Source organism: Lithobates pipiens, unplaced genomic scaffold (genome assembly GCF_037356315.1).
Source record: "Lithobates pipiens isolate NorthernLeopardFrog02 unplaced genomic scaffold, aLitPip1_a1.2 Scaffold_25, whole genome shotgun sequence".
In the NCBI taxonomy this organism is placed as follows: Eukaryota; Metazoa; Chordata; class Amphibia; order Anura; family Ranidae; genus Lithobates; species Lithobates pipiens.
The window spans coordinates 12,693,603-12,718,380 of NW_027507787.1; the positions used below are offsets into that span (position 1 = coordinate 12,693,603).

Consider the following 24,778-nt stretch of genomic DNA (forward strand, 5'->3'; position numbering starts at 1 on the left):
GCAATCAGGCAGTCCCATCTACTACATGGTTTTGGTAGATCTGAAGGAAAAAGTCAGCAGAAAATCTGATAGTGTGTATGGGGCTTTAGAAGTGTCTTTGTCTCCTGAATCCCTGCCAGAAGTGGAGGTCCTTTCTAGACTTGTGCACAACAGAAAGTTTTGTTTAGTTTCGGTTCGTTGTCATTCGTAAAATACATCATTTTGTTCTGTTATATTCGTTATGTTACGTTAATACATTTTCGGATAATTCGTTATTATTCGTAGAGTGTCGAATTCATTCGTTCGTATTCGTTGTAATTCGTTATTTATGTATGTATATACATTCGTGATAATGATTCGTAGTTTGGAAAGTCGTTTGTTTATTGAATCTTTTAACACACACAATGACAACGTCTCTTCTCCTCGGCTCAAATACAATACAACACCCTTCTAACTTAGTTCTCAGGAATGCACTTTGCCAGTAATCCATCCTCCGGCACAAAATTAATTAGCTGATTGGACTATAAGATTTACTTTGAGCTGACCTTTTGTTTCATTAGATCTTTAAAGAATTACCAAATTCATTTGAATTCATTCGAATTCATTCATTATATTTCTTTCGTATTCGTTGTTATTCGTTATTTTTTTATTCGGACATTCGGATGCATCCGAATGTCCGAAAGATGCAAAATTCGGCCGAATTTTGATTCGTTACAAAACGAAGTGCACAAGCCTAGTCCTTTCCCTTTCCTGGAGAGGTTGTCAGTGTGAGGGGTCCTTGTTTTTTCCTCCCAGTCCTGCTGCCCAGGGAGGGAGTTGCTGAGAGAAGGGATTTCCGTGGGGTCTGAGCTTGAGCCTAACAAATCTGAGCTGACCTGTGCTAGACAAGAAGGTGGCTACCATTTTGAAGCATCTTCAGAGGAGTCTGCTATGCTAAAGTCTGTCCTGGAGAACTTGGGAGAAACTGCTGCCAATGGACATTGTATTAAGGTATTTGTGAATGCTCATATGGGACCTATTGGGAAGAAAAAGCAAAGGACTTCCTGGTGTTACAAAATCATACACTGAAAATTGTAATAGGTCCAAAATGTGAATCTTGCAGCCAGAACTTCTACTGCTTGAGGAAACCCTGCTGTAAATAAAAAAATACAAAAGAATTAACCAAGGTACAAAAACACAATCCAATAAAGACAAGATTAGTTGCAATGCTTAGTCGCTATGTACACATGCAACAACCACCACAATCTTTAGATTAACACATGACAAGTCTCATGGAATAGTTCACATAGCTGAGGGCAATATGCACAGCTCGCAGATCATTCACGTATTTTGACAACCAGTTAATTAAAATAAGAAGAAAGTTGCTTGGAAACACAAGCCACGTCCTCAACCCACAATGCTATCCTAGCTGTCATCTATAATTTTACAGCGATATGGTACAGCCAGTGGTGAGTAAACAACACTGCGGAGACACAAAGGAATCCACACTTACTAGCAGTGTAGGTTCGGGCGTTCTCAGAACTTCAGCAACTGCTCCCAGGATACTGCCTCATACATGAACACAGACAACACCTTTCCAGGGTACTACCCTCTTTCTCACGTCTCTTTAATTTATATACATTGTTTAGGGGGGATAGATGTCTAAAATAACATATATGTATGTATATCCAGCACAGTGACAGTCTACCAAGGAGGTGAGAAAATTATACTGTTGCAATTCATATTATAATGGCTATTCTTAGTCTTTTAGAAGCACTCATCATTTTGTATCTTTTAAAACTGCAGAATCTAGGGCCACCAATAGAGTTTCTCACAGGATCTATTAATATTGGGATGCTTATACTGAAGAACTGAGGGCCACCATTTAGTTGCTTTCAAAGAATCCATTTGTAACTGGGAGTCTGGTGCTAAAGCATTATGCCCTGTACACACGGTCTGATTTTCCGATGAAAGAGGTCCGATTGGATTATGTTGTCGGAAAATCTGATCATGTGTGGGCTCTATCGGACTTTTTCCGTCGGAAATTCCGATGGAAAAAGTTTGAGAACTGGATCCAAAAATTCCCGACAACAAAATCTGATCAGGCTTTTTCCGATCGTTTGTAGAGAATTCCGACGGACAAAGTGCCACGCATGCTCAGATTAAATTAAGAGACCAAAGCTATTGGCTACTTGCCTCTACGTAGTCCCGTCGTACGTAATGAATGTCACCTTTTTCCGAATGATCGGATTTTCCAACAACTTTGTCCAACTGTGTGTATGCAAGACAAGTTCGGCACAAAATCCGTCGGAAAAAATCCAATGGATTTTGTTGTCGGAATGTCCGACCATTGTTCATGTTGAAGGTATATAGTTCAAACAGAAAATGGACAGGTGATAGTGATCACTGATCAGACAGGTAACAAGATAGGGTATATAGAATCTATATAGAATCTCAATCTATGATATAGAATCTATAATAATAAATCCCCCCCCCCCCACAACACTAGCAACACTAGTATCACTATCAGGTTCACAACGCTAACACAATAGTAGCAGATTATTATGAAAAAGTTAAGTAGAACTGTAGCTTGCTTCACTATTGTTCTGCTGCTGTGCTTATGCTTAATTGCTAAATAATGTATGCTCAGATTTAATTAAGAGACCAAAGCTATTGGCTACTTGCCTCTACGTAGTCCGGTCGTACGTAATGAACTTCACCTTGTTCTGAACGATCGGATTTTCCAACAACTTTATCCGACCGTGTATTTGCAAGACAAGTTCGGCACTAAATCCGTCTGAAAAAATCAGATGGATTTTGTTGTTGGAATGTCCGACCGTGTGTACAAGGCATAAGAATAGTCACCAACTCATCAATACTGATATTATGGAGAAGCTATTACTAGAGAAATTAGAGCCAACAGTCATTATTGTTGATCACAATAAAATTTACAAAAAGTGGATGTCTGTTAAAGTTATAGGCTAGATGTCTGTTATTCTGTCACTTTTGGTGGATTGGTGAGTATTTGGGTGCAGTTGATGGGCAAATCAGCAATAGAATGGTTAGCTGGGCCCGAAAAATCTAACTGTTCTTGAGGGGGTGAGTACAATGGTGGGGGGGAGAGTAAACATTCCTCTCTGGGTGATCTATGTACATTGCAGGGATTTAACTAACTTTGTTGCATAGTCTTACCTTTTGTTATTCTGAAGGAATAGAGGTTTGTTTGTGAATGTGTATGGGAGTGGTTTTGTAATTATCAATCAGCTGTTGCACCTGTAGGACTCTAATGAGGAAACTTGCAGGGTCTTCATCCCTTTAGATGTGATTTCCCTTTGGGAGTATCTCACCAAAAATAAAAAATGTTGTTGCAGGGGATGCTCAGAATCGAATTTTATTTCTTAGTACAGATTTCTGAGCAGATTTGCCTTTCTATCATCTCAAACCAGTCTGCTCATTCTACTCTGACCTCCATCAACAAGGCATTTTCCTCCACACAACTGCCGCTCACTGAGTATTTTCTCTTTTTCGCACTGTTCTCTGTAAACCCTAGAGATGGTTTTGCATGAAAATCCCAGTAGATCAACAGTTTTTGAAATACTCAGACCAGCCCATCTGGCACCAACAACCATGCCATGTTCAAAGTCATTTTGCAGCCCTGGTTCACATTGGAGCGATTTGGCATGCGACTTGACATGTCAAATCAGAGACAATGGCACCACCCGATTCGGCACCACACGATTCCCAAAAGTGGTTTCTGTACTACTTTGGTGACTTCAGCATGTCTAGATGCCCAAATGATTAGCTTATTAGCAATTTGTGTTACCAAGCAATTAAACAGGTGTACCTAATAAAGTGGTCAGAGAGTGTATGTCTCTTACTTTGTTTACCTCCTATACAAAAAAGTGAAAAAACGGAAAAAAAAAATATTTAAATAAAAAATATCTGACACAAAAAAATAGTCAATGTTGATTGAGAGAGTGAAGTTCTACTTTGAGCAGTTACGGCAACAGTTTTATTTCCCTTTGGGGATAAAGGTTTTACATAAATAAAAGCTGATCATTGTAAGTCGTCGTCCCCCCCGTCAGTGGTAAATGGTTTGTCTCAACCCTCTAACCGCTACATCTGTAGGACAGAATTTCTGCTGGAAAATAACAGACTTATTGGCCAGATCAGCAGGTGAAAATAAAAGACAGCCTTAAAAAAGAAAACCTACTGAGAATTGGTAAGCTGCAATATGATAAATGTTTGCTTTTGGGTTTAATACAACTTTAAACCAGAAATGCTGGTTTTCGGATACTTTAAATAAATAGTTTGGTTAGCTTGGATCAAACTAATTGCATAACAGAACAGTCTAGCTTCTGCTTGGTTGGTAATATACTGTAATAGCTTGTGCTACAGTATGTACAGTAAGTGGCACTGTGCCCTGGCAACAGTATTAGACACTTCCCCTCTAATTTCTCATGATTTGCCAAGGTGGAGAAACGGATGGATGAAGGTACAATCTCCTCCTCTGCCAATAAGAAGATGACTTCTCTATACTTCTCTAGGTGTCTCATACCGCTGCTGTTCTAGCAAGCAAATAATATATTTGGTCCAAGCTAGACTAAACACATTGTTTAACCACTTGCCGACCAGCCGCCGCAATTTTACTGCAGCAGAATGACACGGCTGGGCGAAACAACGTTATGTAATGTCGCTTCGCCTTGTGGCCACTAGGGGCGCGCCGCCTGCTGCTCACCCCCAGAGCCGATGCTAGTGCCTGGCAGCCGCGATGACCACCGGGCTCCCACTATTGCTTGTGACACACCGAGAACCGGCATCTGTGTGTGTAAATGCACAGATCCCGGTTCTCTGAGGGGAGAAGAGACTGATCGTTTCATCTTCCCTAGACAGTCCCATCCCCCTTCACTTAGAACACAGTAAACTCCTTGATCGCCCCCTAGGGTTAACCCCTTCGCTGCCAGTGATATTTTTTACAGTAATCAGTGCATTTTTATAGCACTGATCGCTGTATAAATACCAATGGTCCCAAAAATGTGTCAAAAGTGTCTGATATGTCCACCATAATGTCGCAGTCTCGATAAAAATCGCAGGTTGCCGCCATTACTAGTAAAAAAAAATGCTAAATATCTAAAATATCTAAAAATGCTTAATATCTAAAAATGCTAAATGCTAAATATCTATCTCCTATTTTGTAGACGCTATAACTTTTGTGCAAACCAATCTACGCTTATTGTGATTTTTATTACCAAAAATATTCAGAGGAATACATATTGGCCTAAACTGAGAAAAATGGGGGTATTTATTATAGCAAAAAAATACAAAATATAGTTTTTTTTCAAAATTGTCGGTTTTTTTTGTTCATAGCTCAAAAAATAAAAACCACAGAGATGATCAAATACCAAAAGAAAGCTCTATTTGTGGGGAAAAAAGGATGTCAATTTTATTTGGGTGCAACGTCGCACGACTGTGCACTTGTTCAAGCGATGCATTTCGACGTTGTTCAGTTCAAGAGACGCAGTGCCGTATCGCAAAAAATGGCCTGGTCATTCAGCAGCCAAATCTTCCGGGGCTGAAGCAGTTAAAGTGTCGGGAAACCTGGTTTTGGGAGTAAAGGTTGTTCACTTTGCAAAATGAATGTTCACTGAGCTCAATGAATGAGGGGAAGCTGTGTTCACTTCACCCATCAAGTCATGTAAAAACAAATCCTGTGGTTTGTTTTTGTTTCCCTCGAACATGATTGGGTATTCTGAGAGAGCTCAGCTTCAACATTGTACTAAACTAAGTGAACAATGTGTACTTCTTTAGCAAAATAATCTCAACAAGTAGCGTGTGTGTTGTATGCTGGATTCCAGCATGGGGTGTGAATAGCTGTGTGCTCTGCCAAAAACATTGACAGCCATTGTCAGGAGACAATAGTGCCCTCTGAGTGAGATAACTTTCTCTATATGAAACAGAGTTCCGTTCACCATGTGTTTTGCATTTTAACTTGGGGACAATGGTGAAATTCTGGACTTTTGTAGTGAGGGGAAGCCAAGAAGGAAGTAGTCAGATGTACCGATAGAACATGTGCTTTAGGGAAATTAGACACAAAGACCTCAGTGTAATGAAGAGATAAGATATGAGTGTGTAAAGGCTTTCTATACCAGACGTTTAAACTGGTTTATACCAGTATATATATCACTGGTGTGATATATATTGGAGGTGAAAGCTACCTAAGGGAAATTGCACTTTATGCCCTCCTCCTCCTCTTTTCTTCTTCTTTTGGAACCTTTATTTTGGGAAAGTGGGAGTCGGTACCTGTTGTTTATAGCAGCTACCCGTTCCCAATGTGGACACAAGTTCTGGTGACAACCAGGAATTCCCTCACTTTGGAGGGATTTCCACTCACTTTCTGTTTTGGCTATCAGAGAGGAAATGAGGAGAAATACCCCCAGTGGGACACAGATAGCAAAAAAAATGTCAAGGATTTTAACCTTTTAACCCTGCTTTACTCTTTCCAATCTAAAATAAATAAATAAAAGGTTTAAGGCTTTAAATTGTAATGAGTATAGGTTGCTAACTTTGTAAAGTGAATGTTCACTTTAACTGCTTGCCAGCCGCCCACTGTCAAATGATGGCGTGCCGGTGCTGCTCTCGTTCTGGGATGATGTCATATGTCGGAGTCCCAGAATGGCCGCTCTTGTGCATCCGAGGGGGGCGCAAAGCACTGCGATTGGGCCCGTACCGTGTTGCTAGGACACGGCGCGACCCCGTTCTCTGTTATCCGCAGCTCTTTAACCATGTGATTGGCTGTTCCCAATCACAGCTGGTCACATGTAAATATGGAGATGCCAGTAATCATCTCCCCTCGCCTCACACCGAGTGTTTGGCAAGGAGAGACGATCAGCAGCATCTCCACGCAGGGGGATAAGTAGCAATGTAATCAGGTCACTGATCATCAGTGCCCTCATTACAAGGTCACCAATCAGTGCCCACCATTGCCCACCAATGCCAGCAATCAGTGCCCACCACTGCCCACAAGTGCCACCAATCAATGTCCATTAGCGATGCCAGTCAGTGCTGGCAATCAGTGCTGCCTATCACTGCTTTCGATCAATGTCCATCAGTGTCCCCCATCATTGCCACCCATCAATGCCCACCAGTGCCACCTATCAGTGCCCACCAGTGCTGCTTATCAGTGGCCACCAGTGCCGCCTATTAGTGCCACCTTACAGTGCCCATCAGTGCTCATCAGTGCCCATTAGTGCAGCATATCAGTGCCTCCTCATCAGTACACATAAGTGCCGCCTCATCAATGCCCACCAGTTCAGCCTATCAGTGCCGCCTCATCAGTGCACATCAGTGAATGCGAAAAATTACTTGGTTACAAAATTTACTGACAGAAAAAAATGTAACATTTTTTTTTGGCAAAAAATAAAAAAACCCAGCAGTAATTAAATACCACAAAAAAAAGCTATATTTGTGTGAAGAAAATGATAAAAAAAATGTGTTTGGGTTCAATGTAGCACGACTGCGCAATTCATTCAAAGTGCGACAGCGCTGGAAGCTGAAAAATGGCCTGGGCAGGAAATGAGGGTGTAATTGTCCTGTAGGCATGTGGTTAATCATCCAATTATGTACATCTGAGCAAAAATACTTTTGTTTGCCTTGCACATGATTTGTTATTGAGAATGATCTAGCTTCACCTTATGTACTAAATTAAGCAAATAACCTGCTCTCCTTTAGTAAAACAACCTTCATAAGTGGAGTGTGTATTGTATGCCGGATTCCAGTATGGTGTGGGAATTATATACTGGACTCCAGTATAGTGTGTGTTTTACACTGAACTCCAGTACAGAGTGTGGGTTGTACACTGGACTACAGTATAGAATGTGAGTTGTTTAGAGAATATATTACATCGGATATGTTGCCTGAATCCCTATGTACATACAGTATCTCACAAAAGTGAGTACACCCCTCACATTTTTGTAAATAATTTATTATATCTTTTCATGTGACAACACTGAAAAAATGGCATTTTGCTACAATGTAAAGTAGTGTACAGTTTGTATAACAGTTTAAATTTGCTGTCCTCTCAAAATAACTCAACACACAGTCATTAATGTGTAAACCGCTGGCAACAAAAGTGAGTACATCCCTAAGTGAAAATGTCCAAATTGGGCACAACTACCCATTTTCCCTCCCAGGTGTCATGTGACTCCTTAGTGTTACAAGGTCTCGGGTGTGAATGGGGTGCAGGTGTGTTAAATTTGGTGTTATCGCTCTCACTCTTTGAGGAGCTGAAAAAAAAATTGTTGTTCTACATAAAGATGGCCTAGGCTATAAGAGGATTGCCAAGACCCTGAAACTGAGCTACAGCACTGTGGCCAAGACCATACAGTTTTTTAACAGGACAGGTTTCACTCATAACAGTGCTTGCTGCAGTGGTTGAAGGGATCAGCCTGTCAGTGCTCAGACCATATGCCGCCCGCTGCATCAAATTAAGACTAATGGCTGTCGTCCCAGAAGGAAGCCTCTCCTAAATACGATGCACAAGAAAGCCTGCAAACAGTTTGCTGAAGACAAGCAGACTGAGGACATGGATTACTGGAACCATGTCCTGTGGTCCGATGAAATCAAGATAAACTTATTTGGTTCAGATGGTGTCAAGTGTGTGTGGTGACAACCAGGTGAGAAGTACAAAGACAAGTGTGTCTTGCCTACAGTCAAGCATGGTGGTGGGAGTGTCATAATCTGGGGCTGCATAAGTGCTGACGTCACTGGGGAGCTACAGTTTATTGAGGGAACCATGAATGGCAACATGCACTGTGACATACTGAAGCAGAGCATGATCCTCTCATATTCCAACATTATTATGACCCCAAACACAGCTCCAAGACGACCACTGCTTGCTAAAGAAGCTGAGGGTAAAGGTGATGGACTGACCAAGCATGTCCCCAGACCTAAACCCTATTGAGCATCTGTGGGCATCCTCAAGCGGAAGGTGGAGGAGCGCAAGGTCTCTAACATCCACCAGCTCTGTGATGTCATCATGGAGGAGTGGAAGAGCACTCCAGTGGCAACCTGTGAAGCTCTGGTGAACTCCAGGCCCAAGAGTGTTAAGGCAGTGCTGGAAAATAACGTCCAAACAAAATATTGACATTTTCACTTAGGAGTGTACTTACTTTTTTGCCAGGAGTTTAGACATTAATGTCTATGTGTTGAGTTATTTTGAAGGGACAGCAAATTTACACTGTTATTCAAACTGTACACTCACTACTTTATATTATAGCAAAGTGTCATTTCTTCAGTGTTGTCACATGAAAAGATAGAATAAAATATTTACAAAAATGTGAGGGGTGTACTCACTTTTGTGAGATACTGTATATTGATCTCTCTTTAATCAGTTGCCTCATATTCAGCTTGGGGACCACACGACTGTTCCTCTTCGTCTCTCTTATTTTTCTCTTCCCTCCCCACTTCTCTATTTGTTTGATCTGGGCATCTTCCAGGATGGTTATTAAACTGAAAATCATATTTTTGTCTTATTACTTTATTACATATTTCTGTGTGTTCAGCTAATTCCTGTCTACAACGAGACAATATTCAGAGTTAGGTCAAACGGGAGCAAGTGAAGTAACAGTATAACGTCACGTGACAGCATTACTTCCCCAACACATGCCAGTATAAATCTTCAGCTCTGTCAGTAACATTACACTCTTTTCTCTATAATTGGAAATCTGATCTGTGAAACTTCACTCCAGCCGGATAACACTTCCCCTCCTGTATTCTCTTCTATACTTGGTACATTGCAACGCTCACTATATTGTTTTCTTCCAAGAACGAAGATTCGCAAACAGAGCCCCCTCCATACAATGCTGAGGATGAAGACACTGACCCCTTTCATTGTGTATTGCATCATACTGGGAGCAGCCAAAGGTGAGATTACAATTCCATTGTAACAGCCAAACTGAATGTAACTGCTACACAGCAATTCTCTTATTTCAATGGCAGGGGGCTGATCACTCATTTTCCAAGTCCTCCTCCATCCCCTGTACCAATATTCATTTGGAGACAGGTTTTCTTAGAATGTTATGGGGACACTAGTTCTGGGGACCTGGGGGGGCTCCAAGGGATTCCCTTATTTTGCAGGTATTTCCTCACTTGTTGTTTTGGTTATGGGACAGGAACTGAAGGTAAATGTCCCCAATGGGACACAGATGGCAAAAAAAAATCTGACAGGGTTTATAAACCTCCCTTGCTCTATCAAAAAAGAAAAAAAGTCTTGACTATACTTCTGCTTGAGCCCCTGTAAACACGGTCGGAGATTTCGACAACCAAATCCGTCGGATTTTCTCAGTCGGATTTTGTCCGTCGGATCTTGTCCGAAACTGTTGCATACACACGGTCGGACTAAGTTGTCGAAAAATCAGATTTTTCAGAACGTGATGATGTAATTTCGTTACGATGGGACTACATTCAGGCTAGTAGCCAATAGCTTTGATGTAGGAATTTGATCTGAGCATGCGTGGCACTTGGTCCGATCAAAATTCGCTACACATGATCGGAGTATGTCCGACCGGCCCAGTTGGTCGGGAATTATTTCCAACATGTTGGAAAATTGGGTCCGACGGATATTCCGGCGGAATCAGTCCGATGCATACCACACACAGTCGGATTATCCGACGACACGGTCCGATAGGACACATTCCGACGGATTATCCGACCGTGTGTACAAGGGCTAAGAGATAACAAAGTAATACATACATTGTTCTTTGCACAAACAAGGCTTTCTTTTTGGTAATTATGTGTACCTGAAAGGCGTATGTTTTTTATGCAATCTATAGACCAAAAAAAAAGGTAACAAAATTAGAAAACCACCCTTTTTTCTTTTTTTTTTTTTCACAATATACATTTTTATTGAGAAAAAGTCAAGTAGAACATACATCGGTACAAAAAAGTACTTTCTAGAGAGAACAAAAAAAAGGCAAAACCAAGCAAACCTTACACAATTACATAGTTCAATCAGAAAAATATAAATTTATAGTAACAAATGAGGTGTAACTGTTGTTAGACCATAAACAGTATCTTTAGTAAGAGGATTGGGAAAAGAACAAGGAGTGAGAGGAGTAAAGTTAAGTTAATGAGGTCACAGAGAAAGTATTGGGAACTTTTTTCTACTTTTATCAGTAGTTTTCTTTCAATTACTGCTATGGTACATAAAAAGTAAAAATCTATTATTTGTCCCATAAAAATTACACTAAATATTATGTTGAAAGTATTTACAAATTAAACATTCTTTTTTATTAATGCACCACTTGAAAAATGAACAAACAAAACAAATAATAGTGAAAAAAATATATACTGTATATTAATGGGCGGCACAGTGGTGTAGTGGTTAGCACTCTCACCTAGCAGTAAGAAGAGTCGCTGGTTCAGATCCCAACCACGACACTATCTGCCTGGAGTTTGCATGTTCTCCCTGTGCCTGCATGGGTTTCCTCTGGGTACTTTGGTTTCCTCCCACACTCCAAAGACATACAGGTAGGTTAATTGGCTTATGTCCAAAATTGGCCCTAGTATATAAATGGGGACCTTGGATTGTGGGATCCTTGAGGGTAGGGACCAATGTGAGTGTGCAATGTAAAGGGATGGGGACAATTGTAGACTCTCAGGTTGAACTGGATGGACTGGTGTCTTTATTCAACCTTACTAACTATGTAACTTAACAGTTAATCTGTAGATCAGGTTACAAACTGCCCGCAGGCAGGGCCGATCCTGGGCAGGTGGCAGAGGCTAGTAGTTTTCGCTCTCTGTCTCCTCTCCCCCACATGCTGCTGCACCCCAGCGCACAACACAGGATAGCAGAGCGGAGGGAGGATCCGCCCAATCGCCCCGCCTACCTGTTCTGTCAAGAAATGCCCCCATCGGATAGTGCCCGGGCTGAAGGGCGCATGCGCTGTACGTAACATCACAACAGCTGATTTTACCATCAGCTGTTTTGACAGCGCAGGTGCACAATAGTTGACAGAATATTTTTTTGCTGACAGATTATGGCCCCGCGCTCCCATGGAGAGTTTATACCCATGATAGGCAGATTTCTACACACTGTGGGCGGATTTATGGGCACTTGGGGACGGAATTACATGTCCTGTGCTGCAAAAAACTAAAACTTTCTGATGGGCAGACTTCTACATTTCTTGTGAGCAGATTTATGGGCACTTTGGGGTGGAATTAGATGGCCAGTGCTACAAAAAAGTAAAACTGTGATATTCCGCCCTAACGTACCCATAAATCCGCCCATCAGAAAGTTTTATTTTTTTGCAGCACTGACCATCTATTTCCACCCCAAAGTTCCCATTAATCCGTCCACAAGAAATGTAGAAATCTGCCTATCACAATGTTTTGTGTTGCAGCGCTGGCCATGTAATTCTGCCCCCAAGTGCTCATAAATCTGACCACAAAGTGTAGAAATGCGCCCATCATGGACATGAACTCGCCAGGGGGAGCATGGGGCACAATCTGACAGAAAAAATAAATAATTCTGTCGGCTATTGTGCACCTGCGCCGTCTCATCATCACAACTGCTGATGGTAAAATCAGCTGTTGTGATGTTACATATAGTGCATGCATTGCACATGCGCCCTATAGCCCAGGCACTATTCTCAACAGAACACCTGGTTGAACTGCGTATACGCCGTACGTAATACCATATTTTACGATCAGCTGTTGTGTCAGCGAGATGGCGCCTGCGCACAATAGCTGACAGACAACATTTTTCAGTCAGATTGTGCCAAGGTACGTTCATGTAGGTGAGGGGCAAAATTTAACATGAAGGGGGCGGATGTTTTCAAGTATGGCCACTGCTGCAAAGATGGGGGCAGAATTTTAAATGTTTAGCTAGCTTAATGGGCCCACCAGGAAGAATAGCAGATAAAGATTTGTTTAGCAGATTTGTTTGGGCATCGTTAAAAATTCCACCTCCATCTTTGCAGCACTGGCCATCATTGAAAACATCTGCGCCCTGTATGTTAAATTGCGCCCCTCACCTACATGAACACTCAAAAGCAGTGCGAGGCACAATCTGACTAAAAAATGTCTTCAGTCGGCTATTGTGCACACACGCCGTCTCACCGACACAACCAGCAGCTGATTGTAAAATCAGCTGTTGTGCTATTACGTATGGTCAGTGGCGTAACTAGAAACTTCAGGGCCCAGATGCAAGAAACCATGAAGGGCCCCCCTGAACCCCAGTCAGGGCCCTTCCCTCCGAGTCCGGCGGTGGAACTCCAGGGCGTGGTCACAGGTATGACCTTTGTGATCTCTGTAGTTCCACCACTGGCATCAGTAGTTTTTTTTTATTATTTTTATTTTTATTTTTAGGTGCCCCATTGGGGGACTGTCCCTAGGCAGGATGGGGTCCCCGTCCCCAGAAGAGATGAGGTCCTTTTCTCCAGGGCAGATGAAGTTACTGCCTCCAGGTGAGAAGGGGTCCCTGTCCCCAGGGGAGATGGGGGTCCCTGTCTCCACGTGAGAAGGGGGGGTAAGTAATGGTGTGTGGGGGATGGGGTCCTCTCACTCACCATGACCAAGCTGCAGGCTGCGCACTCATCCATGTTGGCCTGGGCTCCATCCAGTGTGTTGGACGGGTGATCAGCATATCTCCCAGAAAGACCTTTCATCATCTGTATGACGGGGGAGGAGGGGGGCTGGCAGACAAGCTTGCAGTGTCCTCCGGGGAGCCGGCTCTCATAGGGCTGCACTGCATATGTGTGCTTAAAGTTTGTTTACCCGGGAGAAGTATGCAGTGCAGTGTGGGCCGGACTCGGGGGAGGGCGGGACTCTGGCTGGGGAGAACAGACATCAGACTGAGTGGCAATGCATGGAGCGGGAGAGGGGTACTCTGAGGAGCCGGCCGAGGACACAGGTCATGCGGGGAATGCACAACTAAAGAGCAGCCAGTGCGATAGTCGAGCATGGAGCTCTGCTAGTCACCCTCCACCTCCAGCCACCCGTGTGCATGGTGCACTGGTACCCCTAGCTGCCTATGCTGCTGCCAGCCATATGTAGAGGGGGCTGCATGGGCCTCCTGCAGCACAGGGCCCAGTTGCGGTCGCGACTGCTGCACCCCCTATAGTTACGCCCCTGCGTATGGTGCATGCGCAGTTCGTCCCAGGCACTATTCAATAGCGCGCACTTCTCAACAGAACACTGGCCCTGGATCCAGGGTACTGCTGCCAACTCAGGGCGGATTGTGGCATTCTCAGGGTCTCCTGCCACTAGGTCTGTGATGAAGTCAGGATCTGACAGGAGGAGAGGACTCAGGAGGCAGAAGATCAAGCCACCAGCTGACAGCTAGGAGGAGAGGTACTGTAAGTGAGCCATCACACATAGGCAGAGCAAAGTCCTTTTGAAGAGGTGGTATTTGTGGAGTGTGTGGGGAGATATTTGTGAAGTGGAGTGGGGGGGGGGGGGGGTATTTGTGGTGTGTAGGGGGTAATGCTGGGGTTTAATATTGCGTCCACTGACACCAATGCTGGGGGTTATTGCGTCCACTGACACCAGTGCTGGGGGTTAATAGTGCATCCGCTGACACCAATGCTGGGGGTTAATAATGTGTCTGCTGACACCAATGCTAGGGGTTAATAGTGCGTCCACTGACACCAATGCTGGGGGTTAATAGTGCGTCCACTGACACCAATGCTGGGGGTTAATAGTGTGTCCGCTGACACCAGTGCCCGGGGGTTAATGGTACATGTGCTGGCACCAATGCTGGGGGTTATTATTGCGTCTGCTGACACCAGTGCTGGGGGTTAATATTGCGTCCACTGACACCATTGCTGGGGGAAGGTCAGTTTGCATGCAGCCCCCATTGGATGTGAAAATTTGTCCTGTGGCCCTCAGGTAATTTTAGTTTGAGACCCCTGCTGTAGATGAATGAAACATAGTAAATAAAAAAAGTAACAATGTTACTTTGTTTTTCTCTATCCAGAGTCTGAACAATTGTATTTTTCATAAACACTAGTTACTTTGTATCCATCTCCCATTCATATAATGTTGTGCAATAATATTGTGCCAGATGGTCCAATTTTTACAGCGTGAGTTTCTACTGCTTCTGTATTTACACAGTAACTACTGACTTTCATTTTGACAGTCAGGAATTGGCAACAGGTACAAGGCCGTGGGGAGGGAGCAGCAGAAGGGTAGAGTGTATTAGTAAACTATATATACCTTGCATATCCATTGAGAATGTTTTTTTGAGTTGTTTGACACACCCATGGTCCACAACTTGTTAACCGCTTGCCGACCGGCTCACGCCGATATACGTCAGCATAAGGGCACTTACAGGCAGATCAACGTACCTGTACGTTACCCTTTAAGAAGCAGTTTGCAGGCGTGAGCGACCTCCGTGAGTGTAATCACGGTTCCCGCGATTGTCTCACAGAGAGGAAGAACAGGGAAATGCTAATGTAAACAAGCATTTCCCTGTTCTGCCTAGTGACACTGACACTGATCACAGATCCCTGTAATCAGGAGCGGTGATCAGTGTTATGTCACACATAGCCCTTCCCTCCACAGTTAGAATCACTCCCTAGGACACACTTAACCCCTACAGAGCCACCAAGTGGTTAACCCCTTCACTGCCAGTCACATTTACACAGTAATTAATGCATTTTTAATTGCACTGATCCCTGTATAAATGTGAATGGTCCCAAAATCACAACAAAAGTGCCCGATCTGTCCGCCATAATGTCGCAGTCACTATATAATTGGCTGATAGCTGCCATTACTAGTAAAAAAAAAAATAGTATTATTATTATTATTATAAAAATGGCATAAAATCTATCTCCTATTTTGTAGACGCTATAACTTTTGCGCAAACCAATCAGTAAACACTTATTGCGATTTTTTTTTATTTATTTTTTTACCAAAAATATGTAGAAGAATGCGTATTAGCTTGAACTGAGGAAAAAAATGTTTTTATATATATTTCTTAGGGATATTTATTATAGCAAAAAATAATGAATTTTTTTCAAAATTGTCGCTATTTTTTTTGTTTATATCGCAACAAATAAAAACCGCAGAGGGGATCAAATGTGAAAAATGAACCCTCGCGCTATTAAGTGCTCAAACGTGCAGAAATGACTAAATACGTGTCAAAAAATGGAAAAGTAAAAATATAGCAATACAAAATCCACAGTGAAAATGATACAAAAGTGCAAGTGTTGCTAAAAAATGCAGCGGGACAAAATAGTTAACACCAACTATCACATAAGAATAAACAAAGTAAAAAGTCCTGCGCAAATGGTGCCACTAAAAAATAAATGTATAAAGAAATATAAATGTATAAAAAAAAAAATATATATATAATATATAAAGTCAATAAATCAAGGTGAACACACCGATGTGTGAAAACAGTGAAAAATAGGAGAAAAGGCGGGACCAGCTGTTCCAAAATAAATAAATCCAGGCTCTCAGAACTCTCACCTCAAAGATGGAATAATCAGGCAAAGTAAAATAACCCCAGAGGATTCTTCTTAATATTTCTCTATGTAATAACCAAGGAATTATAGATGAAGCCTGTAGTATATCCTTCTGCCACTAGAGGGCCATTTCCAATATTTGAATACAACACTGCAGCTTGTAATTCCGTGGTATAGAGCTTGAAAAAAACACAGAGGAGAGGGGGAGAGGGAGAAAGAGAGGGGATTCCAATAGTGTAGTAGTTGAATGAATGGACAAATTTATTAAAGCATAAAAATGGACTCTCACATAAGCAAAAAAAAGGGTAACACAGAGCAGATAAAAATGAAGACCTGGCGTTTTCAGCCAGTCTTACGCTGTTTCCGGTTGTCCTACGGCCACTCCCTACGCGTTACGTCACGTCATGTGACTTCTTCAATGGGGATCCCCATTGAAGAAGTCACATGACGTGACGTAACGCGTAGGGAGTGGCCGTAGGACAACCGGAAACAGCGTAAGACTGGCTGAAAACGCCAGGTCTTCATTTTTATCTGCTCTGTGTTACCCTTTTTTTTGCTTATGTGAGAGTCCATTTTTTATGCTTTAATAAATTTGTCCATTCATTCAACTACTACACTATTGGAGTCCCCTCTCTTTCTCCCTCTCCCCCTCTCCTCTGTGTTTTTTTCAAGCTCTATACCACGGAATTACAAGCTGCAGTGTTGTATTCAAATATTGGAAATGGCCCTCTAGTGGCAGAAGGATATACTACAGGCTTCATCTATAATTCCTTGGTTATTACATAGAGAAATATTAAGGAGAATCCTCTGGGGTTATTTTACTTTGCCTGATTATTCCATCTTTGAGGTGAGAGTTCTGAGAGCCTGGATTTATTTATTTTGGAACAGCTGGTCCCGCCTTTTCTCCTATTTTTCACTGTTTTCACACATCGGTGTGTTCACCTTGATTTAGAGGGGATCAAATACCATCAAAAGAAAACTATTTGTGGGAAAAAAAGGACGTCAATTTTGTTTGGGAGCCACGTCGCACATGCAATTGTCAGTTAAACTGACGCAGTGCCGAATCGCAAAAAGTGCTCTGGTCTTTAGACAGCCAAATCGTCCAGGGCTTAAGTGGTTAAATTCCAATTTTTGGAATTCAAAATGGAAAAATGTTGTTGAGAATACAAGTATCAAGAAAGTGCAAAGAATTTACACAGATATAATATAGCACCACATGCCAAAATAAACCACAAAGGATGATTGTCTAAAAAGGACAGCAAAAAAAGGTAGAGGGACTTTAATGGTGCACCACCCCTCAAAAAATACACGGTCATCGGTTAAAATCCAGAAATGTATTTACGGTATATTAAATCAGTGGAAAAACAGGTTGATTATGGGTAAAAACCACATGTGCAGAAAAAAACCTTTAACCACTTCCTGCCCTTGGACTTTAAGTGATTAAATCAGATGTCTTTTTTTTTTAGCCAGCGATTCCCTGTCATGTAAAAACAATCATAGCAGCTGTTCAGCCACTTGATTGTCCCTCCCGCCACCCTCCGGGGCTTCTACCAGCTCGCCCGTGCGATCGGTGAGCCGAAGAATGAATTGGCTGGCAGCAGCCATTTACCATAGAGAATACCGTGGGCCAGATGGTCTCCAGCAATCTCTATGGGTTTCGGAGCCTAGAGGTGAGAACTAGGGACTTATAGACCCCAGATCTCACTGTAAAGAGGACCTGTCATGCCCTATTCCTAATACAAGGGATGTTTACATTCCTTGTGATAGAAATAAGAGTGATCAAAATAAAAAATTTAAAGGGAAAGTGTCAAAATATATATTTTTTAAAGCTCCCCAATCCTATGCTTGCATTCAAAAGAGAATACGTACGTCGTGCCTGCATATATGTAAACAGCGTTAAAACCACACATGTGAGGTATCACTGTGAACGTTAGACCGAGAGCAAGAATTCTAGCCCAGGACATCCTCTGTAATTCTAAACAGGTAACCAGTAAAAATTGTCATCTATGGAGATTTTTAAGTACTGAAGTTTGGCGCCATTCCACGAATGCGTGCAGTTTTAAAGCATGACATGTTTGGTATCTATTTACTCACGTAACATCATCTTTCACATTATACAAAAAAATAGGGATACCCTCACTGGTTTTTTTTCTGTTTTTTTTTTTTTTTTAATTCATAAAACGTGTTTGCAAAATTGCTGCACAAATACTGTGTGACATAAAAAGTTGCAACGACCACCATTTTATTACCTTGGGTCTCTAGCAAAAAATAAAAGATTATTTTTACATGTAGGAGAGGAGTGCCAAAATAGGCTTGGCCTGTAAGTGGTTGAAAACAAAGCACATCATCAACACAAATCTGAACAAAAACCCCTTATATATTTTTCCCCATCCAAAGTAAGGGCTGTATAACGCCCACTGAATGTATACCAGTTCACTTCATTGTATAGCAAAGAAAGTGGAAAATATACTTGTAGACTGCGGAAGGGGCTTACGTTTCTCTTCGAGTTTGGCAAATATGCTTCCTCAGGAAAGTTGTATTAATCCTCCAAACCTTAAAAAAAGGAAGAAAAGTGGTATTTCAAAATCCTAAATCTAAATCCCCTTCATGTATCTGGCACAAATTGCAACGGTAGAGTGGCCATCAACTATCACATCACCAGGACACAGGCACAATTATTCATGCACTTAAGGTGGCAAATCTTGATGTTAAAGTGCAAATGTTTCTCCCTACATAAAATAATCCACATAGGTTTGTTAAGTAATAATTGGGATTGACCAGGTGCAACTTTCCCTTTAGTATTTGGGGCTTTATGATAGGTGAACTTGGGTTTTCTGTGAATGGACAATTTTAGGTGACCTAGCTATCCAGTGACCTCTGTGGCTTCCTGTGTCACTAGAGAAGCTAACCAATCGCATGCTGTCACCCCATGTGTGCAGCCGTCTTGGGTCAGCAGAGCCCTTTTAAGGCCTTGGCTCCCAGGCTTGGCACACATTTTGCGAATGGGTGGAGTAATATCGCGTACCTGGCAGTATAGCCTGAAATGATGAGGAAAGCCTCTCTTACACCTCTGACTCGGGGCCCCTGGTAGTGTGACCATAAGGCGCAGGAGTGCAGAGTGGCACGAGTGCCTGTAAGTCTTTCCAGTAGCAGAATGGACATCCATGTCAGGCAGGAGAGGTCATTAGTAGTTCACAGTAAAGCAGGTGGGCTGGTAGACAGCTGGTGGATGGCAGATCGAAGCAGGCTGGTACTGACGACAGCGGACAGGTGAGGCATGCACTGGTAGCAGACTGTAGAACAGCAGGCACAGAAGGATGTGTAAAAAAGCAGAGTAAAGCAAGCCAGGTAGTACTCTGGCCAGATGGATCAGGTACAGAGAAGAGCCAGCAAGAGCGTGGTTTGGGTACAAGCCAGGTCATGAGCCAACCGGTGGAAGAAAATCAAATAGAACAGTCAGTGCAGGTGAAGTTCAGAGAGGGGTCAGACAAGCTGTGTCAGCAACTGGAATCAGGATAAAGGGAAGGCTGAAAGACAAAGCAGCACTGATCCTGAGCATGGGCCAAGTTTAAATAGCCTGTTTGACGCCGACCTCTGTCACAGGTGCACATATGTGCATATGCATTAGCCAGTGCCCAAGTCTTGTTAGTACAAAGGGGAACATGTTTTAGCCTGTGCAGGGCCATCGATAAGGCAGTACAACTGGTCCTGTTGTACTGGGCCCAGGCCTCATGAGCTAAATGGGGAGCTCAGGGCAATGTTATTGTTCATTTCTGCCTAAATTAATAAATTGATTACTAGACCACACCCTCACTCCTACTTGCTTACCAGGGCTTAAATTACATTTCTCTATGCCCATCAGGCCAACAGAGGCATCAAGGAGGTGAAAGAAGAGGGACTTCTTTTCATTTTCAGGTTGTAGCCGGAAAAAGTCAGTGCCAAGGTTTCACTGCACCTTGGATGGTGGGAGAGGTGTAGGTGGGGTTAGGGGGGCCCATCAGAAAGACTGTACAGGGCCCCATGATTTATAACAGCAGCCCTGAGCCAGTGCACAGAAGTCTGTTCAGAGGAGTTATTTTGGCTATTACCAAACCTTTCCTTACAAGTAGGTACAGGTATCCCACCTGATAGAGACAGAATTAGTGGCAAACAAAGGCTCCCGATAAGGAGGGAAAGCACAGGGCTTTCATCTTCTCTGGACATCTTCTTGCTTTGGTATGAGACGGCCATGTCACCTACACCTGGGATCCAGATCAGGATCATTTCTGCAAATATATATCTATATATAGATATATATTTTTTTTAATACTTTGTTATAAAGCCCCAGAAGTGCCTTTCATAGCCATCTGTATGCTCAACAATTGTTTTTGATGAAATTTGCAGCGAATAAATAGTGCCAGTAGTATTTCCAGTTCAGCTGAATTTTGTAGTCCCACTAGCTATTAACATAGAGCATCTCGATACTAAAGGCAAGTTTGATAAAGAGGCTGGGCAGCTTCGAAAAACACATAGCCATGCCCCCTTCATGCACACTGGAGCGTGATGTCATTCCTTCCTGGTTCCCACCCTGTCTGAGGCTTCTGACATCTCTGGCACAGCCATCCAGCGGCGGATTCCTACATCCTATGGTCCAGATCCTTCACAGTCTCCAGCTGCTGCAGTTACTGTCTAGAGAGAAACCATGTCTGGATAAAGCCATATAAGGAGCACTTTCTTTAAAATACAAATGTGAGTTGTCTTTTAAGCTTTTTAATAAATGCTATTTTTATATTTACTACACTCAGAGTTCCGCCCTCTGGTGTTTGTTTTCTTTTTTAGTTTTTTTCACTTTTACTGATATTACTTTAGAACAGAAAATTCAAAATGGTCTGTGAGACAGTGCTGCAGTGTGGGTGCAGCCATGATGAATAATTCTCTGCGGTCTCAAGGACTCCAAACTCCGTATGGCTTTTGGTGAATGAAATAGAAGGGGCAAAACCTGCTGGTTTTTCCACTGCTATTTACACAGCAATTGCAGAGTAAAAACTGAACAAAAAACAGGTTCACTTAAAGCTCAGCACAAGTGAATGACATGTCTTTTTTGTGTTCCCCAGGTAAAGAGGTCTGCTATGAAGACCTCGGCTGTTTCTCCGACGATCCACCTTGGGCTAGGACCTTCCAGCGGCCAGTAGCCAAGCTACCCTGGTCTCCAGACAAGATTGACACCCAATTCTTCCTTCTGACCCGGGAGAACCCAAAGCACCACCAGGTGTGTCTGTAACTCCGATTTCTGTCTGTCCGTATTGCTGCCCAGATTTTCAAGCTCACATTTTTGACACTTACTTAATAACTTTGACTTTGTGAGATATACACTTCCCACACCTAGAAAATTATTCTATAGGGGTTGGCCAATAAGTGATAGAGATGAGCGAATCTGGCCAGGTTCAATTCACAAGAAGCCCAGGGAACCTAACATAAAATCAGCAAACCCCATAAAACTCTATGAGAGGCAGATCTTAATAATCAATTCTGGCAATTTTTAAGGCTAATATGCAAGCTATTGTCAAAAAAGAGCATAGGTAACTGGGCATTGCAATGAAGGACATATATGTGCCAAAGAAATAAAAAAAAAATCCATTCAGAAGGTCTTTTCATGGAGCTTAAAGGACAACAATAAAAATACTCAACTCCTTTAAATAACATGCAATGTGGGATGTCCTAAAGTTGCACATGGTGTTACGCAAAATTAAGAGCAGGTTTTGCCTCATTATTCCTTTCAGACCCTTATCCAGGTGTAGCGGCGGGCTCCTGAAGAGCACGCGCTATGTGTTTTTCAAAATTAAACTCTACCTAAGCTGCAGTTAGGTTTGGGTATTATTTGTCTAAATTTGACTTCTGTATCAGCCTGACTGGACTGTGAAATGTTCAGCCTGGCCACAGGGGGCACTGTCTCTTCTGGCAGGTGTGGAACTAGGGTCTGGTCAGGTGTTTAAATTACTCTCTCCCTTGGAGTCAGGTCAGTGGGAGTGGCCCTCTCGCTGTGCCCTCTAGGAGAGAGTATTTAAGATGCGGAAGTCACGTGGTTCGGGGGTTCTGGTCCAGTATGATGTGCCATGGCCTGGGGTTGCGGATCCATCGACTGTAATGCCTCAGGGCTGGCTAGCCCAGGGCAAGGAAACTAAAGGAGGATTCTGAGGTGGTTGTGTGCCGTCTCAGGTTCGGAAGAGACCCTTTGTACTTCGAGTATTCCGGGGAGGACTCTTTAGAAGAACACCACATGCGGGTTGGTTTTCTTAACAAGAGCCTGGAAGGGCTGAAGTTACCAAAAGAATCCGGTCTTGTGGATATTGCCAAGCAGGCTGAAAGATTCAGGTATCCTACAAGTGTTCTAAAGATTGGTTTCCCTACATGTTCTGCAACAACATCTGTGACAAAGACTTTGTTCCTGAGTAAGCACCTTGTTGGCTGCTAGGCCTTGTGAGAGAGGGACTGTCCAACCTGGGTGTTCATCCAGCTGCAAATGGCTATTCTCTGGATGCATTCAAAGTAAGCAAAAAAACGTTAATGTTTTTTGGACATTGATATTAAGAGTACCTGAAGTTCCTTTTCCAACCCTCTGATCCCAAGTTGAAAGACTGTTCAATGGTTTGAGATTTGCAAATAAAATCCATTCAAGTGGATCTATTGTCAGTCTCAAGTTACTGGGTCATCACAGTGGTGTAGTGGTTAGCACTCTCACCTAGCAGTAAGAAGGGTCGCTGGTTCAAATCCCAACCATGACACTACCTGCCTGGAGTTTGCATGTTCTCCCTGTGCCTGCGTGGGTTTCCTCCGGGTACTCCGGTTTCCTCCCACACTCCAAAGACATGCAGGTAGGTTAATTGGCTTCTGTCCAAAATTGACCCTAGTATAAGAATGGGGACCTTGGATTGTGGGCTTCTTGAGGGTAGGGACCGATGTGAGTGTGCAATGTACAGGGATAGGGACAATTGTAGACACTCACTCAGGTTGAACTGGATGGACTGGTGTCTTTATTCAACCTTGCTAACTATGAAACTATGAAACTATCTACCACAGGACATCCCCTAGACGTGTCAGAAGGAAAATGGATGGTAATGGTAATCCCAAAAATAACCAGCAGTTATCCACCCCCTTCCAGGGGAATCAGTGCAGGGGTATCCACAATAAGATAAAATAAACACATAAAAACCATTCCTCAATTCCAACTCCCATCACTAAATGTCAGATCGACTGCACTGTGTAAAACTCAATACCTGGGATCCCAGGTAACATCTTTGACAAAATCTGGTCAATTACTAAATTTAGTCGGTGTCGTAACCTTGGATTAGGGATGAGCTTAGTGTTCTGTTTGAATGTATATTTCAACTGAACATTGATTTTTCAATGTTTATCCAAACACTTGTTGCATTTGGTGTGGACGAGCATGACAGCTTCAGGCTGTCAATGATTGCTTTGAAAGCAGTGAATACTTGCACCCAGTACACTCTTACCAACCACTAGGGGTGGATATTACAGTGGGGACTATTTGGTGGTAGAATTTTTACAGGTTTTTGCTAATTAAATTATTATTTGCTGATCCGAAAAATGATCCGATCCATGACTCTGATCCATGACTCTGATCCGAGGAATGTTCCGATCTGTGAGTTTTTTGATCCGTTGCGCGCCTACCAACCACTGACATCATCCAGCCCATTCATTCACTTTACCAAAGGGGAAAGGATCATCACAGCCTAAATATAGCCACATAGCTATATTTCGGCAAATATGTGAACAATTTCCTGTCTAGCAGTCATTCAGTGAGTGGAGTCATGAAGATAGGATCATCAGGTTTTTTCCTCCTTTTTTTTGAGAATGAGGAGAGCCCCTCATCCACAGACGCACACAACCACCAGGCCAGGATTGTGGGGAAGAGGCCCTTGTCCTTATCAACAGTAGGTACAAGTTACTTTGCCAAGACACAAAAGATACAAGTCCCCCTGGCAAGGTAACCCCCATGTTCAGGGCATGGATTTGTGTGTGGATTTTGTGATTCCCCTTAAAATTCATACTGGGGGTGTGACCTGGAGGTGTCCTGGCCTGGATGGAAATGGAGTATGATGCGTGTGAGCTGAGCTCTGCTCCTGGGTTATCCTGCAACAGACATCCTGAGTGCCCACCACTACCTTTTTTCACACCAATGGCAGCTTAACCCTCCTGAACCCTTCTCATCATGTCCCCGCCGAAGAGAAACAACGCTGCCACTCCATCTCTGGAGAGATTTCAGTAATGGGAGAACGGGACCCTGAGGAGGAAGATGACACCTCTGCTGCACTGATAGCAGAACATGCCGCGGCCATCACTGCCAAGGTACTAGA

General features: G+C 42.9%; 1 protein-coding gene across 3 annotated transcripts in view; it reads left to right on the forward strand.

Annotated features, from left to right (window-relative positions):
• The first annotated feature begins 1,408 nt into the window (after positions 1–1,408).
• Positions 1,409–24,778, forward strand: part of LOC143930105 (pancreatic lipase-related protein 2-like) — a 102,257-nt gene continuing 78,887 nt past the window's right edge. For 2 of the 3 annotated variants that reach the window (XM_077454059.1, XM_077454061.1), the window contains exons 1-3: positions 1,424–1,560; positions 9,782–9,879; positions 21,518–21,672. In XM_077454059.1, the coding sequence (XP_077310185.1) occupies positions 1,535–1,560; positions 9,782–9,879; positions 21,518–21,672 (279 nt within the window). In that variant the 5' untranslated portion in view covers positions 1,424–1,534. Of the gene's footprint in view, positions 1,561–9,781; positions 9,880–21,517; positions 21,673–24,778 lie in introns of all 3 variants that reach the window. The other variant, XM_077454060.1, reaches the window with a different exon arrangement.